The sequence below is a fragment of the Primulina eburnea genome, chromosome 2 (genome assembly GCF_022965805.1).
Source record: "Primulina eburnea isolate SZY01 chromosome 2, ASM2296580v1, whole genome shotgun sequence".
Classification (NCBI taxonomy): domain Eukaryota; kingdom Viridiplantae; phylum Streptophyta; class Magnoliopsida; order Lamiales; family Gesneriaceae; genus Primulina; species Primulina eburnea.
The window spans coordinates 5,846,086-5,860,360 of record NC_133102.1 but is presented as its reverse complement, the minus strand read 5'-3'; the positions used below and the strand labels follow the sequence as shown (position 1 = coordinate 5,860,360).

At 34.1% G+C, this 14,275-nt stretch overlaps 1 protein-coding gene and 1 pseudogene across 1 annotated transcript; both read left to right on the top strand.

Annotated features, from left to right (window-relative positions):
* Nucleotides 1-1,885: 1,885 nt before the first annotated feature.
* Nucleotides 1,886-3,249, top strand: LOC140824026 (uncharacterized; annotated as a pseudogene).
* A 7,711-nt stretch (nucleotides 3,250-10,960) lies between these two features.
* LOC140824025 (uncharacterized) lies at nucleotides 10,961-13,730 on the top strand. Its single transcript, XM_073185630.1, has 4 exons — nucleotides 10,961-12,107; nucleotides 12,567-12,829; nucleotides 13,363-13,483; nucleotides 13,642-13,730. Exons 1-4 carry the CDS (start codon nucleotides 10,961-10,963, stop codon nucleotides 13,728-13,730), a joined length of 1,620 nt encoding a protein of 539 aa, XP_073041731.1.
* The last annotated feature ends 545 nt before the right edge of the window (nucleotides 13,731-14,275 follow it).

Genomic DNA, 14,275 nt, shown 5'->3' with positions numbered 1-14,275 from the left:
GTGTTCATATTTTATGTATTTTTTTCCAATTCTATGTTTCTCAATATCATAAATTTTACGTTTTTGAATAAATCATTTTATCCTTTTTTCTGTGTTCCATCATTGATAACAAACGATGGGGTTCCTTAATCATGATAAATTCTAATCATTTCTTCTCAAAACTCTTAAATCTGTCCAAAATCAAGTCTTATGAAAGTATTTCTATAGATTTGTATACATGACTTGTGAAGGTTTTCGTAGACAGGGGGAGAACAAAATGGTTAAAGTATGCAAACTAATGAAGTCATTGTATGGCCTAAAACAAGCATCAAGACAATGGAACATTAAGTTTGCATCTATCATGAGGAGGGCTGGTTTCTGTCAATCTACACTTGATCATTCACTGTTTGTCAAGAAAGATCAGGCCTTTATTACCATTTTGCTGGTCTATGTTGATGACATAGTTATAACTGGTAATCATCAAGCTTCGATCGACTCATTAAAGCAGCATCTACACAAAAATATCAAGATCAAGGACTTGGGAATGTTGAAATATTTCCTTGGCATAGAGGTTGCTAGATCAAAATGTGGGATATGCTTGAACCAAAGGAAGTATGCTCTGGAACTAATATCAGATGCAGGATTGGGAGGTGCCAAAGTTTGTGACACTCCCATGGATCAGAACATCAAGCTTACTTCGAAGGAATTTGATGAAAGTGCAAGGAAAGATGCTGTTGATGATCCTTTATTGACTAATGCTAGTGAATACAGGAGATTAATTGGTAGACTTATCTATCTCACAGTTACACGGCCAGATATATGCTATGCTGTACAGACATTAAGTCAATTCATGAACAATCCTAAATCATCGCACTTGGAGGCAGCCTTAAGGGTGCTACGATATTTGAAATCTTCACCCGGAAAAGGAATTTTGCTCTCAGCACAATGCTCACTATCTCTGGTGGCTTATTGTGATTCGGACTGGGGAACTTGCCCCATGACAAGAAGGTCTGTTACTGGATATTGTGTTAAACTTGGAGACTCATTACTGTCATGGAAAACTAAAAAGCAAGCAACGGTATCGAGATCATCGGCTGAGGCAGAATATCGAGCAATGGCCAATGCAACTTGTGAAGTAATTTGGGTGGTTGGAATCTTAAAAGACATGGGAATAGACTTAGCACTTCCAGTGGTAATATACTGTGATAGCACCGCTGCTTTGCACATTGCATCCAACCCTATGTATCACGAAAGAACGAAACACATCGAGATAGATTGCCACATAGTGCGAGAAAAGATATGTGACAAGTTGATCAAAACTTCTCATGTCTCAACGGAGGAACAACCAGCGGATTTGTTGACCAAAGCACTGGGAAAAGGCCAACATCAGTATTTGGTGTCCAAGCTTGGAATGATGGATTTGTTCCAAGCTTGAGGGGGAGTATTAAAGTTGCAATAATATTTATTATAAGCGTGTTTTCCTATTCTAGCACTTCTTCCTTGACTTAGTATAAATAAGCTTTGTTCTTTACTTGTATAGCAGCGGGACTACATCTTTTGATTCAATAAACGGTTTACAGCAGTGAGAATTTCCCCCCCATATCAATTTCCTTTTCTGTCTTTCAACAATAAGGATTTAACTTTTTTCCACAACCAAAAAAATATATATTTAAGTGCAGAAAGTGCACACGTTTGTTTGCCAAATTGTTTGGTTCTTGTCAAGGTTTGCATCATCTATGTGTTTTACTGCGTCAAATGACATGACATGTATTATTTTTCTTTGCTTTTGTTGAAGAAGAGGTGGACAATTTATATATATATATATATATATATATATATATATATATATATATATATATATATATATATATATATATATATACACACACACGGGGAGTAGATTTTATTTATTTAAAATATCTATGGGGATTGTGAAAACTGAGGAATCGATACTGTAATGAACTCCCGTCTGAAAGCCTTCTCCCTCCTCGGCTTACAAGCTTCCATACAACATGACCCCCTCAGAAACTTTAATTGCCCATATACTCAATCATATGGCGGTTTGCGTCAGAAACACCTCAAGCAACCACGGCCTCACAAGCCTACGAGAAACCAACTTCGTGAAGCCATTCCATTTCTCGACCATATCAAGCAATGCCAAGATCCGGACTAAGCGCTTTCCACGTTTCATCGATACTATGAAATGGGCTATTGCCTCGACTACCCTTATGCTTCGATCATCCATAAGCTAGCTCGCGCGAAAAAGTTTGAGTCTGTCGATACTGTTTTGAATTTTCTTCAAACCCGTGATGTAAGGTGTCAAGAGGCTCTTTTCATCTCGCTGATGCGGCATTATGAGAAGGCCCGGTTCGATAAAGCCATTGGCTTGTTCCGGGAGATGGGAAGGTCGTTCTATTGTGTGCGTGCAGTTCAGTCTTTCAATACGATGTCGAATGTGTTTGTGGTGAATGGCCGGGTTTGTGAAGCTGTAGACTTCTTTAATGATGGTTCGAAGATGGGTTTCAAGTTGAATCCAGTGTCGTTTAATATAATAATGGAAATGTGGCTGGGAAGGGTGAATGGGAGAAGGCTAGGTGCGTGTTTGATGAAATGCTTGAAAGAGAGCTGGAGCCTACTGTTATGACTTACAACTCTCAGATTGGGTTTTTGTGCAAAAGGGGTGATGTTTATGAGGCCAAGATTTTGTTCGAGGATATGGTGAGAAAAGGGAAGAGAGGTGACGCAGTGAATTATGCTTTGTTAATGGAATTCTTATGTGCTTTGGGGAAGTTCAAGGAGGCAAAGAAAATGATGTTTGATATGGTATACCAAGGATGCAAAGTAGAGCTAGTTAATTACGTCGCTTTGATGAGTGATCTTGCCAAAGGAGGATTAATCGATGAAGCTAAAGGCTTGCTTGTTAAGATGAAGAAAAGAAGGGTCAAACCAGATGTTGTTATGTATAACATCTTGATCAATAGTTTGTGTGAAGAAGGCACAGCTTCGGAAGCCTATAAATTATTGGTTGATATGCAAGTCAAAATGCAGCTCACCTACAGAATGGTGGTGGATGGTTTCTGCAGAACAGGAGATTTCGTGGGTGATTTGAAGGTTTTGAATGCAATGTTGTGTAGTAAACATATTCCACGGCTCGAAACGTTTTGCTCTTTGGTTATTGGTTTGATCCGTCATGGGAAAGTGGATAAGTTGGATTTTCCTTCAACGAAATATTGTATTGTAAAAATTAAAGAAACTGGTAAAAAAAATTAAAGCATATTATATACACACATATATAAGATATTTATTAGAAGTATGTTATTATTATCATTATGGTAAAATATCAATTTTAGTTCTGTATGTAGTAATGTTTGATATTATTACTCTTGGATATTTTGTTTTAGATCAATTAGAGTCCAGTAACAATATTTTTTGATCAATTTTAGTTATATATATATATATATAGTTTTAGTTTCAAAAACTATATATATATATATATATATATATATATATATATATATAAATGATTAATTATATACAATATTATCAACTTTGAGATCAGATAACCCTAATTTATGATATGAGGCTTACCATGCAAAAAATTGAAAAAAAAAAAATTAAAGGAATTATAAATAGAGGAATAATTTCACGGTTCATGCAACTCCTTCCGAAAAAGCCGAGATATTTCTTTAATATCGTATTTTAATCAAGATATTCGGATTCAAGAAAACATTAGAGATTCAGATTCATTAAAGCATTTGGAAAAATCATAGCATGTTACACTTGTATCAATGAATCTTATTTTGAGAGAATATACTTGATTTAGAGAAGATATTTGATGTGAATTCCAAATGATATGTGTATTTGAAATCCACCACAATTACTATTGAAATTGAATAACTTGATATCCAGTGAAACTCGAGTTTTTATCCATCCAAGAATACAATATATTTGAAATCAATGGATTTTAATTTTCATCAACTTAAATATCTCAATTCAAACATAACCTGAAATAACTTCATACCGAGATGGATTTGAAATCCACCACAACGATTCCACTATTGTCAAATAACTAAATGCGCTTAATGTAAGTCTAAATCCAACATATATGTCATATAATAATATATAATATTACAGTTATTTATTTGTTTATATATAAATTGAATTGACAAAAAATTGTATGAGACAATCTCACATGTCGTATTTTATGAGACGGATCTCTTATTTGTGTCATTCATGAAAAAATATTACTTTTTATGCTAAGAGTATTACTTTTTATTATAAATATCAATACGGTTGACCCGTCTCACAGATAAAGATTCGTGATACGTCTCACACCTACTCAATGGAATTTTAAAATTTGAGATATAAATAACGTGGGGGAGTGAACCAATTACCGTATTGGATGGCTAACCGAGGCGTGCAAATCGTAATTGATTTGCTTGGAATCAATCCTTTGTATCGTAAAATTCAATTCAACCACCAAAATAAAGATTAATAATGTTCATTTAATGAAGACACGCTTTCAGATATACAGCAAAGAACAAAAAATATTATTACCCACGTGCAATCCGTAAAATCTTTAATTGTAATGTTTTAAAAAAGTTATTTAAATGCCAACAAAATAATTTTTCATACTATTTCTTTTCGAAATAATGTCTACATATATTCAAGTGTTTGTGTTAGGTTTATATAAGCTTGCAATAAATATAATAATAAGATGAAAATACAGGACTTGTCCAATACAGTTTACCTGGTCAAGGTAGTTTCACAGTTTCACACATTTTTTATATATTTTATATAAGATAAAATTTGTTCATTATGTTACTTAGTTTATAGAAGTGTTGACCGATGACCCAAAATGTCAATGAAAGTAGCAATTTCAGGCAACTTAATACCTTTAAAAACTATTTCGGAAAATACGATATGGGCAAGATTGATCGGAAATTTCAAAAAATGTTCAACACAAAATTTGTTGAACACAACGAGAGTAATCGGCCGGAAAATATTCGGCCGCGCATGGCAGTTGGAGCATGGCCACGCTTCAACAAGGTGACGCATGTACCTCACGTGCAGTGTCCTTTTTTAAATATGACTAGTATTTAACCCGTGCGATGTACGGGATGATATTATTAAAAATTAGTGAAACAATGAATAGATATTTAAATTGAAAAAAATAATACAATAATAAAACTATTTTTTCGTTAATTTTAAAAAAATTCTTAAATACAACGCATGTCAATTAATTTTTTTGGCTAATAATCACTATCATATATCAAAATTTTATATTGTATTAGTCTAAGGCAATGACATGATGTTTATCGTGTTTAGTGTATTGATGTCGACCACCAGCCTTAATACATATTTAATTTTTTAATTTTCGAGAAGCTATATATTATTATTTTTTAACATGTGATAAAAAAATATTTTTAAATCACATTCAATAAAATTAATAAAAACTACTCTTTTCAAAATTCAGTAATTTCATCTAAATCCACATTCACAAACAATTTTGTGATATGACACGTGTTTGACACATTTAAATGATAACAATAATTGTTTCATCAATATCTTTATCCAAATGAGTTGTGATTTTATCTACAAATCAATTCATAATATACGCAACATCCTATTCTTTCGAAAGAAAAATGAAACATGTGATCATAAATAAATTATGTATAAATCAGATAATTTATTTTATTAACATTTACTATGTGTATTCCGAAACAATGTCAATAAATTTTATAAGGTATCTTTTAATAAGATGCATACTTTATTTAGAATTAGTTTAATCATTTCCATTACAGGACATTTTATACTATCATGTATCCGTGAACTTTGTAATATAGAAGAAAATTATTACATTAGTAATACGTAATAATTAAAATTTCGTACAAATAGAAGAATAATATTTTTTACTTCTCGACCATGAAAGACATATTTCAAACTTAATGTCTCGTTGTTCTCCTTGTTTCCATATATAGGTAATCATAATAACGAACAAATCCAAATTTAAATGAACATTACATCTTAGAAGAATTCAAATCATATATGGTGCTAAAAAGAGAAGTCATTTCAGAATTCAATTTTGGAGTAGATAAATTTAGTAAGATAAATAGAATAAAATTGGTTTCTAATATAATATGCAATATTGTATTATTTATAATTTAAAATTCAAATAAGACATCTCAGGGGACAAATATTATACATTGGATACTTTTGACAGAATTATATCATACATTACTCTTTCAAATTATGGAATCTTGAATTGCATGCATTAGGTATTCAACATTTCTGATTATTGAGGGTAATATACATGTTTATTGAGAGTAATTTAATACTCATTTGAAACTCTTTTGAATCTATCTCTTTTAATTTTCTTGTGCTATCTTATTTGAATTTTTAAGAAGACCATTCAAGATATACAATATACATATGGTTTTAGAAAAAAATACAATAAATTAGTTCTTTCAAATTAAGATAATTTCAAAATAATATGCTTTTGAGATAAAAAAAAAGGTATGATTATTAAACGAAAATTTAATGTCCATTGGAAAACTTTATTGTAGTGATAAATGTTAGAACTCAAACAATTTTATTTTTAGAAAAAATAAATAAATTAATTAAATATTGTATTTCTTTTCAGTAAGTAATTTCGGCAGGAAATTACTTAAAATAGCAAAATGTATTTTTGAATGATTTACCTTATGAGTGACACTGAACATTGCAAGCATTTGTATTTTCAATTTATTTATTAAATTTTAAATTAAATTGATTGATATAATCAATGCAAAATTTTGATATAATTTACGTTTTCAATATAGTTTAATTTCAATTTAAGTAAACTTAAAAATAAAAAAACGTATAATATATAAATTACATTTGAATTAATATAAAAAATAATTAAATTCAAAATTGAATTAAATGAATTGATATATATAATCAATGCAAACAATAATTGAATTGATCATTTATTGCAATAGACATATGTCAATATTCATTAAATGTTTTATTTCCTTTTTTAGTAAGTAATTTTGGCGGGAACTTTCCTATTTTAGAAAAAACTCTGCTTTTATATATATATAGATATAGATTATGGCCTAAGGATTTGGCACTGATTTTAGGCTTTGAGTCCAAATTTCATATTTTTCCAGTTAGTATACTATTTATTATGAATTTTTTTTTTAAAAAAAAACCAAATTTATATCACTTGTTTTTTTAAAGGCTTATGAACTTTTTTATGTTTATATATATTGTACTATCATTCATTTTATTTTTGGACATAAATAAAAAATAAAAGTTGTTCATCACCAAAGTTCCGAACAATGAATGGAAACATTCAAGGAAACCACTCTTTTCCGGCAACCAAAACCTTTTGAAGACCATCATAAAAATATGCAATCGGTTTGAAGTTTTGAAAACTTTTATAACAAATATTATAGAAATATGTGAGATATGTTGAAAAATAATATTTAAAATGTGTGTATTGAATATTTGAATGTTGAATATTTGAATATTGAAAATAAGAGTTGTAAATATTGAAAATTAGTGTGTGATGATATAGGTAATGATGTATTTTATTTTTGGATTATTTGTAAAGAAATTCTATAAATATGCTCACCATTTGTGAAGAAATTCACAATTGAGTAGAGTGAAAAATATTATAAAGTGTGTAGTTTGGTAAATTTTGAGAGTTTGAGATTTTTACTTTTTACCATAAACTTTTACTTTTTCACAACACGTTATCAGCACGAAACTCTAAAAGTCCTCCATATTTTTCCAAGCTCCAAAACAGAAGAAAAAGGTAACAAAAACAATAATATTTATTTTACTGTTTATTTATTGTGTATATATTTAATATATAATATAATGTTATTATATAATAAAATAAATTTTTCAAAAACTTGTTATAAATCTTGGGAGGATGTTAAGACGACATCCCACACTCCCGATAAGGGATACGACAAGTATAAAAGCCTATAAGGTTTTTAAACAAAATAAATTATGACACTTCATTATAATAATGTGATATGATATACATAATTATTTAAACATGTCTAATATTATATACATCATATTATTACCATAAAACTATACAAATACATACCTTTATTTTTTTGTACACCAACGGTCATAAACGGTAACAAAACGGCTAGTTTTGTCCTATAAATATGATCTCATAAACACATTCAATCACTCCAACTTTCTCTTCTTCTCTAAAAATTATTCTTCATTAAATTTTTGAAGAAAAAAGAAGATGGCTTTCTCAAGGTTATTTTTAATTATTTTGGTTATCATACTCACGAGTCTTTTATTTATCGGAGAATATCCTCCTCATGTGTTTTTTTTATTTTTACAAATACTTGTACTTGTTGTTTATCCATTACTTTGTATTGCAATATTCATTAACTAATAAAATGCATCGTAATATTTTTAGTACCATCATGTCAAATTTGACAAAGCTCGAATTTGTTTCGCTCGACGTCACGGGAAAAAATGATATGCCATGGACTCTCGATGTAGAAATGCATCTTGAGTCATTGGGTCTAAGTGAGACCATAAAAGAAAATGGCATATCGACATCATGAAAAGGCAAAAGCCATTATATTTTTGCGCCGACATCTCGACGAGGGATTGAAATGTGAATATTTAATTGAAAAAGATCACATGGCTTTGTGGAAAGGATTGAAAGAAAGATCTGAACATATAAGGGAAGTTATACTTCCGACCGCCCGTGATGAATGAAATATGTTAAGATTCCAAGATTTTAAGAAAGTCAGTGATTACAATTCAGCGATGTATCGAATAATCTCGCAGCTAAAATTTTGTGGACATGTAATGCCTGAAGTAAATATCACAAGTTGTTGATTTAGTAATGTGAGATTACTAAATAATTAATGAATTTTAAAGAATGAAATATGACATATCTTGATCATGTGAAGTCCAAATGATTTGAAATTTGGATATACCGTAGAAAACTCAAAGATATAGAAGTTTCATGTTTTGAGTTTTGGAAAATTTGGTCGTTTGACTGGTCTAAAAAGATATACCGGTGTTAAAATCTTAAATATATTATATTATATTATTTTATTAATATAATATAATATAATATTAAAAAAATAAAATAAAAATAAAATAAAAAAGGGGATAAAATCAAAACTTACGTACAGAATGAAGGAATTCATTTTCAACACCAGAGAGGAAATCGAGAGGAGAGAGGAAGTAGCATTTTAATTTTCTTTTCGATCGTGCGACTTATCGGTTTATCCAATCGACGAACCGACTTCAGTTTTGGAATCGTTGACACGAGGTCTTCGATTTGAGGTATAAATTTTATAATTTTGGTGATGTTTGAAATTCGTCGATTTCTGGAATAAATCCGATAAATTGTTAAATCATACTGAAATTGAAGATTGTTGACTAGCGTATGATTTTAACGAAGTAGAGAAGATTATAGTGGTGTTATTTTGAATTATTTCTAATTTATTTTAATTAGAGATTTTTAATCGTTGGGCTGAGATTGGAGAGTTGTTTGTCAGTTATTATTAATTCTGATTATATATTCGGAGTCTACGAAGTATAGGCTACACGTTGATATAAAGTTTTCATAATTTTACGGATGTTGTAAAATAGCCTATTATTTGAAGTTAATTAATTATGGTGTATTTGATAGTAGTATTGTGAATTAAATACACCAGAATATTAAAATGTTGAGCGATAATAATTTATAATCGAGTTTTATATTTTGTTGAATAAATTGTTGCTGGGCTATTTGATGTGATATATTGAGGCTGTTATGATTATGTTGATACGGTGACAATGATCTGATAATTGTTGTTGAATTATTTAGATACAACACAAGCCTCAGGATCAAAGAAATAGCCAGATTATATATATACACTCGATTATCAGGTACGTGTTGACGTACGAGCATATGTTGTTATTGTTTAGTATTGATGAATACTATTGCGTTGAACGATGATAAATCACCGGAATTGGGTGATTTGATATTATATTTGTTGTTGTTTATTATTGTTGATATTGTTGACTATCGTTGTTGGGAGACTTCTCGTTGATGTTGTTCGTTCAACGATATTGCTGTCGCCGGAGTTGGGGTGCGACGTATCGTTGATGTTATTCGTTCGACGATATTGCTGTCGCCGGTGTTGGGGTGCGACGTATCGTCGATGATGTTGTTCGTTCGACGATATTGCTGTCGCCGGTGTTGGGGTGCGACGTATCGTCGATGTTGTTGTTCGTTCGACGATATTGCTGTCGCCGGTGTTGGGGTGCGACGTATCGACGATGTTGTTGCATTGTGATGTTGTCGAGATTATTGTTGGCTGATTGTCCAGAAACGGCAAAGGGGGTATTTCTATTATGATTTCAGTTATATTTTATGTTGTTAATATAACTGTTATGTATTACGATGATGATTGTTGTATATGCTCACCCTTTGGGGCTGTTTCTGTTGGACAGGTTACAGGACTATGCGTGAGACATGATAGTGGTGAAGGACTAGGTGTGTCTAGTCAAACAGTCTTGTAGTTGATAGTAGATAGAGACAGTATAGCATATTGTCTTACTTGAGTTGTATGTGTGTATTTATTATACTGTTTCTGCTGCATTGACGTAGATAGTGTGGTGATTGCACTATTTTGTCGTATATGCATTATATTATGACGTCGTCGAAAAGAAAATTTTTATGCATATGACGTCACATGTTGTATGATTACGTGGCGAGGTTTGAGGCGCCACATTTGGTGGTATCAGAGCATATGTTAGATGTCTGGGATGGTTAGGAGTTGGGTTTGTGATGAGTGAGTTGGATGACGATATTATTTGCGTGTGTCTGTGCATTTGAGTTGGTCTTGATATGATTGATTGTTCTTTAGTTGCATGTGCTTTTGTACTAAAGGTGTGATGATGATGAGTACTGGATTGTAATTGTTAAATGTTATGATTAACAATTTGATTTCCAGTGATGGCAGCTAGAGAACAGGTACATCCACGCGAAGAAACGGACGAGGTTGACAGTGGGTTTGGTCAGATGAATCCATTGACACCTCCTCCTATGGGACAGGCACCTGCAGATCAGCCTTTATTACCTGGTGAGTTGACTTTGGCACAGTTCAGCAGTTATCTTCCGCCGAGATTTGATAGTTCTGAGACTGGCGAGCGAGCAGAGGAGTGGATTGAGAGGATAGAGCAGATATTTGTGACTGCACCGTGTGCTAGGTCTGCTTGGTTACGATTGGCTACATTTCAGCTTTCGCGGAATGTATTATTGTGGTGGCAGACGACTGAGGCCGGATTGAGAGCTCAGGGCCGTACTGTTGATTGGGATGTGTTTCGATCTCGTTTTCTTGATAAATATTTTTCTATAGCAGCCAGACAAAAGAAAGAGAAAGAATTTGAGGATTTGAGACAGGGTAGTATGTCTGTTGCTGAGTATGAGACCCGATATTCTGCATTGCTGAAATATGTACCACATTTTGCTACGAATGTTCATGCTAAGATGAGGCACTTCTTGAAAGGGTTGAAGTTAGAGTTATTTGATCGTGTGCAATCAAATAACCCAGTATCATTTGAGGATGCAGTGACGAGGGCTGAGATGGCTGAGTTGGTTATGCAGGAGTATGGGGCTCAGGGACGATTATCAGAGCCGACTAGGGAGTCATTGCGACCGCAAGGACAGTCTTTTAAATATCAGAAGGGTTCATCATCTTCTTCAGCATCATCTGGGAAGCGTCGATTTGATTCACGACGTGTTGATAGTCGTGGGGGCAGTTCTCAGTCTGTTCAGGGGCAGAGAGGAGAGTCCAGAGCCGTGAGATGTTTTCGTTGTGGGGGACCTCATCTGATCAGAGATTGTACACAGACCGAGATCACCTGTTTTGAGTGTGGCGGTGTTGGTCATCTGGCGAGACAGTGTCCTAGTCGTGAGGGGCAGCGAGAGCCTAGGAGTGCTAGAGGTAGATCCTCAGAGAGAGGAGGACGACAGCCTCAGCAGTTTACACCACGACTTTCTGGAGGACAGCCACGTATGCAGGGATCTGGTCCGCCTCAGGCACAGGTGTATGCTTTGACACGAGCGCAGGCAGAAGAGGCACGAGAGGAGATGATAGCGGGTAAGTGTTATTTATGTTCTTATCCTGCTTATATTCTTATTGATACTGGTGCCTCGCATACATTTATATCGAAGAGGTTTGTGGTTGAGCATCATATGCGCTCGTCTCCATTGTCTATGCCTCTTTCTGTTTCGACACCTTCTGGAGTTGATATATCAGTTTTATCTATGATATCAGATGTCATTATTTCTTATGAGGGCTATGAGCTGAGATCTGATATGATTATTCTAGAGATGACTGATTTTGATTGTATTGTGGGAATTAATGTGCTGAGGAGATATTGTGCGACGGTTGATTGTTATCAGCGAGTAGTATATTTTTATACATATGAGAACGAGCGTTGGACATTTTATGGGAAGGGTTCTCGTCCCCGTGTTCCATTGGTATCTGCTATCCGGATGTCTCGGTTATTGGAGCATGGACATGAGGGTTATCTTATTTATGTTGTTGATGTGACAGAGAAGAAGAAGGAGGTGGGAATAGAGGAGATACCTGTAGTTGCTGAGTTTACTGATGTATTTTCTGATGAGATTCCAGGCTTCCCACCAGCTGGTGAGGTGGAGTTTGGGATTGAGTTGATGCCAGGTACATCTCCTATTTCTCGTACTCCTTACAGAATCACACCAGTAGAGTTGAGAGAGTTGAAAGCCCAGTTGCAGGACTTGCTGGACAAGGGATACATTCGCCCTAGTGTATCGCCTTGGGGTGCACCAGTCTTATTGGTGAGAAAGAAAGATGGAACGATGCGGCTTTGTATTGACTATCGACAGCTGAATAAGGTAACGATTAAGACTAAATATCCCCTCCCTCGTATTGATGATTTGTTTGATCAGTTGCAGGGAACCTCAGTATATTCGAAGATTGATTTGAGGTCAGGATATCATCAGATACGAGTTAGAGAGGAGGATATTCAGAAGACTGCATTCAGGACCAGATATGGGCATTATGAGTTTTTGGTTATGCCGTTTGGGTTGGCGAATGCTCCAGCTGTTTCATGAGTTTGATGAATAGGGTATTTCAGCCTTATCTCGATCGATTTGTTATTGTGTTCATTGATGATATATTGATATATTCCAGGAGTGAGGCTGAGCATGCAGGGCACTTGCGTTCAGTATTACAGGTGTTGCGAGATAGACAGTTGTATGCCAAACTCAGTAAGTGTGAGTTTTGGTTGGATCGAGTGGTCTTCTTGGGTCATGTTATATCGAGAGATGAGATTTCTGTTGATCCAACGAAGATCGAATCCGTGTTACAGTGGTCTTCACCTACATCTGTACCTGAGATTCGTAGTTTCTTGGGTTTAGCAGGTTATTATCGTCGATTTATCGAGGGATTTTCAAAGATTGCTAGACCTTTGACACAGTTGACCCAGAAAGGTGTGCGATTTCAGTGGTCTGAAGCATGTGAGAGGAGTTTTCAGGAGTTGAAACACCGACTGACGACTGCACCGGTGTTATCAATCCCCACATAAAATGAGAGGTTTGTTGATTATACTGATGCATCATTACATGGTTTGGGATGTGTTTTGATGCAGGATCGACATGTTGTGGCATATGCCTCGAGACAGCTGAAACCACACGAAACAAGATACCCATTTTAGAGTGGCCGATGATGGCAGTTTGAGGATGAAGGTTAGATGGGTAGTTCCTGATGCATCTGAGTTGCGCCAGGGTCTGTTGCGGTGTGCCCATTGTAGTCGATATTCTATCCACCCTGGTGGCAAGAAGATGTATAAGGATCTACGCTCTCAGTTTTGGTGGAAAGGAATGAAACGTGATGTGATTGATTTTGTACGTCAATGTCTCAATTGTTAACAAATCAAAACTGAGAGGAGAAGGCTGGGAGGTGAGTTGAGGAGTTTAGAAGTACCTACTTGGAAATGGGAGCACATATCGATGGATTTTGTGACTCATTTGCCAAGAAGCACTGGAACTATTGATGCTATTTGGGTGATTGTTGATCGATTGACGAAAGTTGCACATTTTATACCCTATAGCATGAGTAGTACGTACTTGACGATGGCACAGTGGTATATACGAGAGATTGTACGATTGCATGGGATTCCAGTGTCTATTATATCTGATAGAGATCCTTGATTTACTTCTCATTTTTGGGAAGGATTGCAGACTGCGATGGGGACAGAGTTGAGATTGAGTACAGCTTATCAT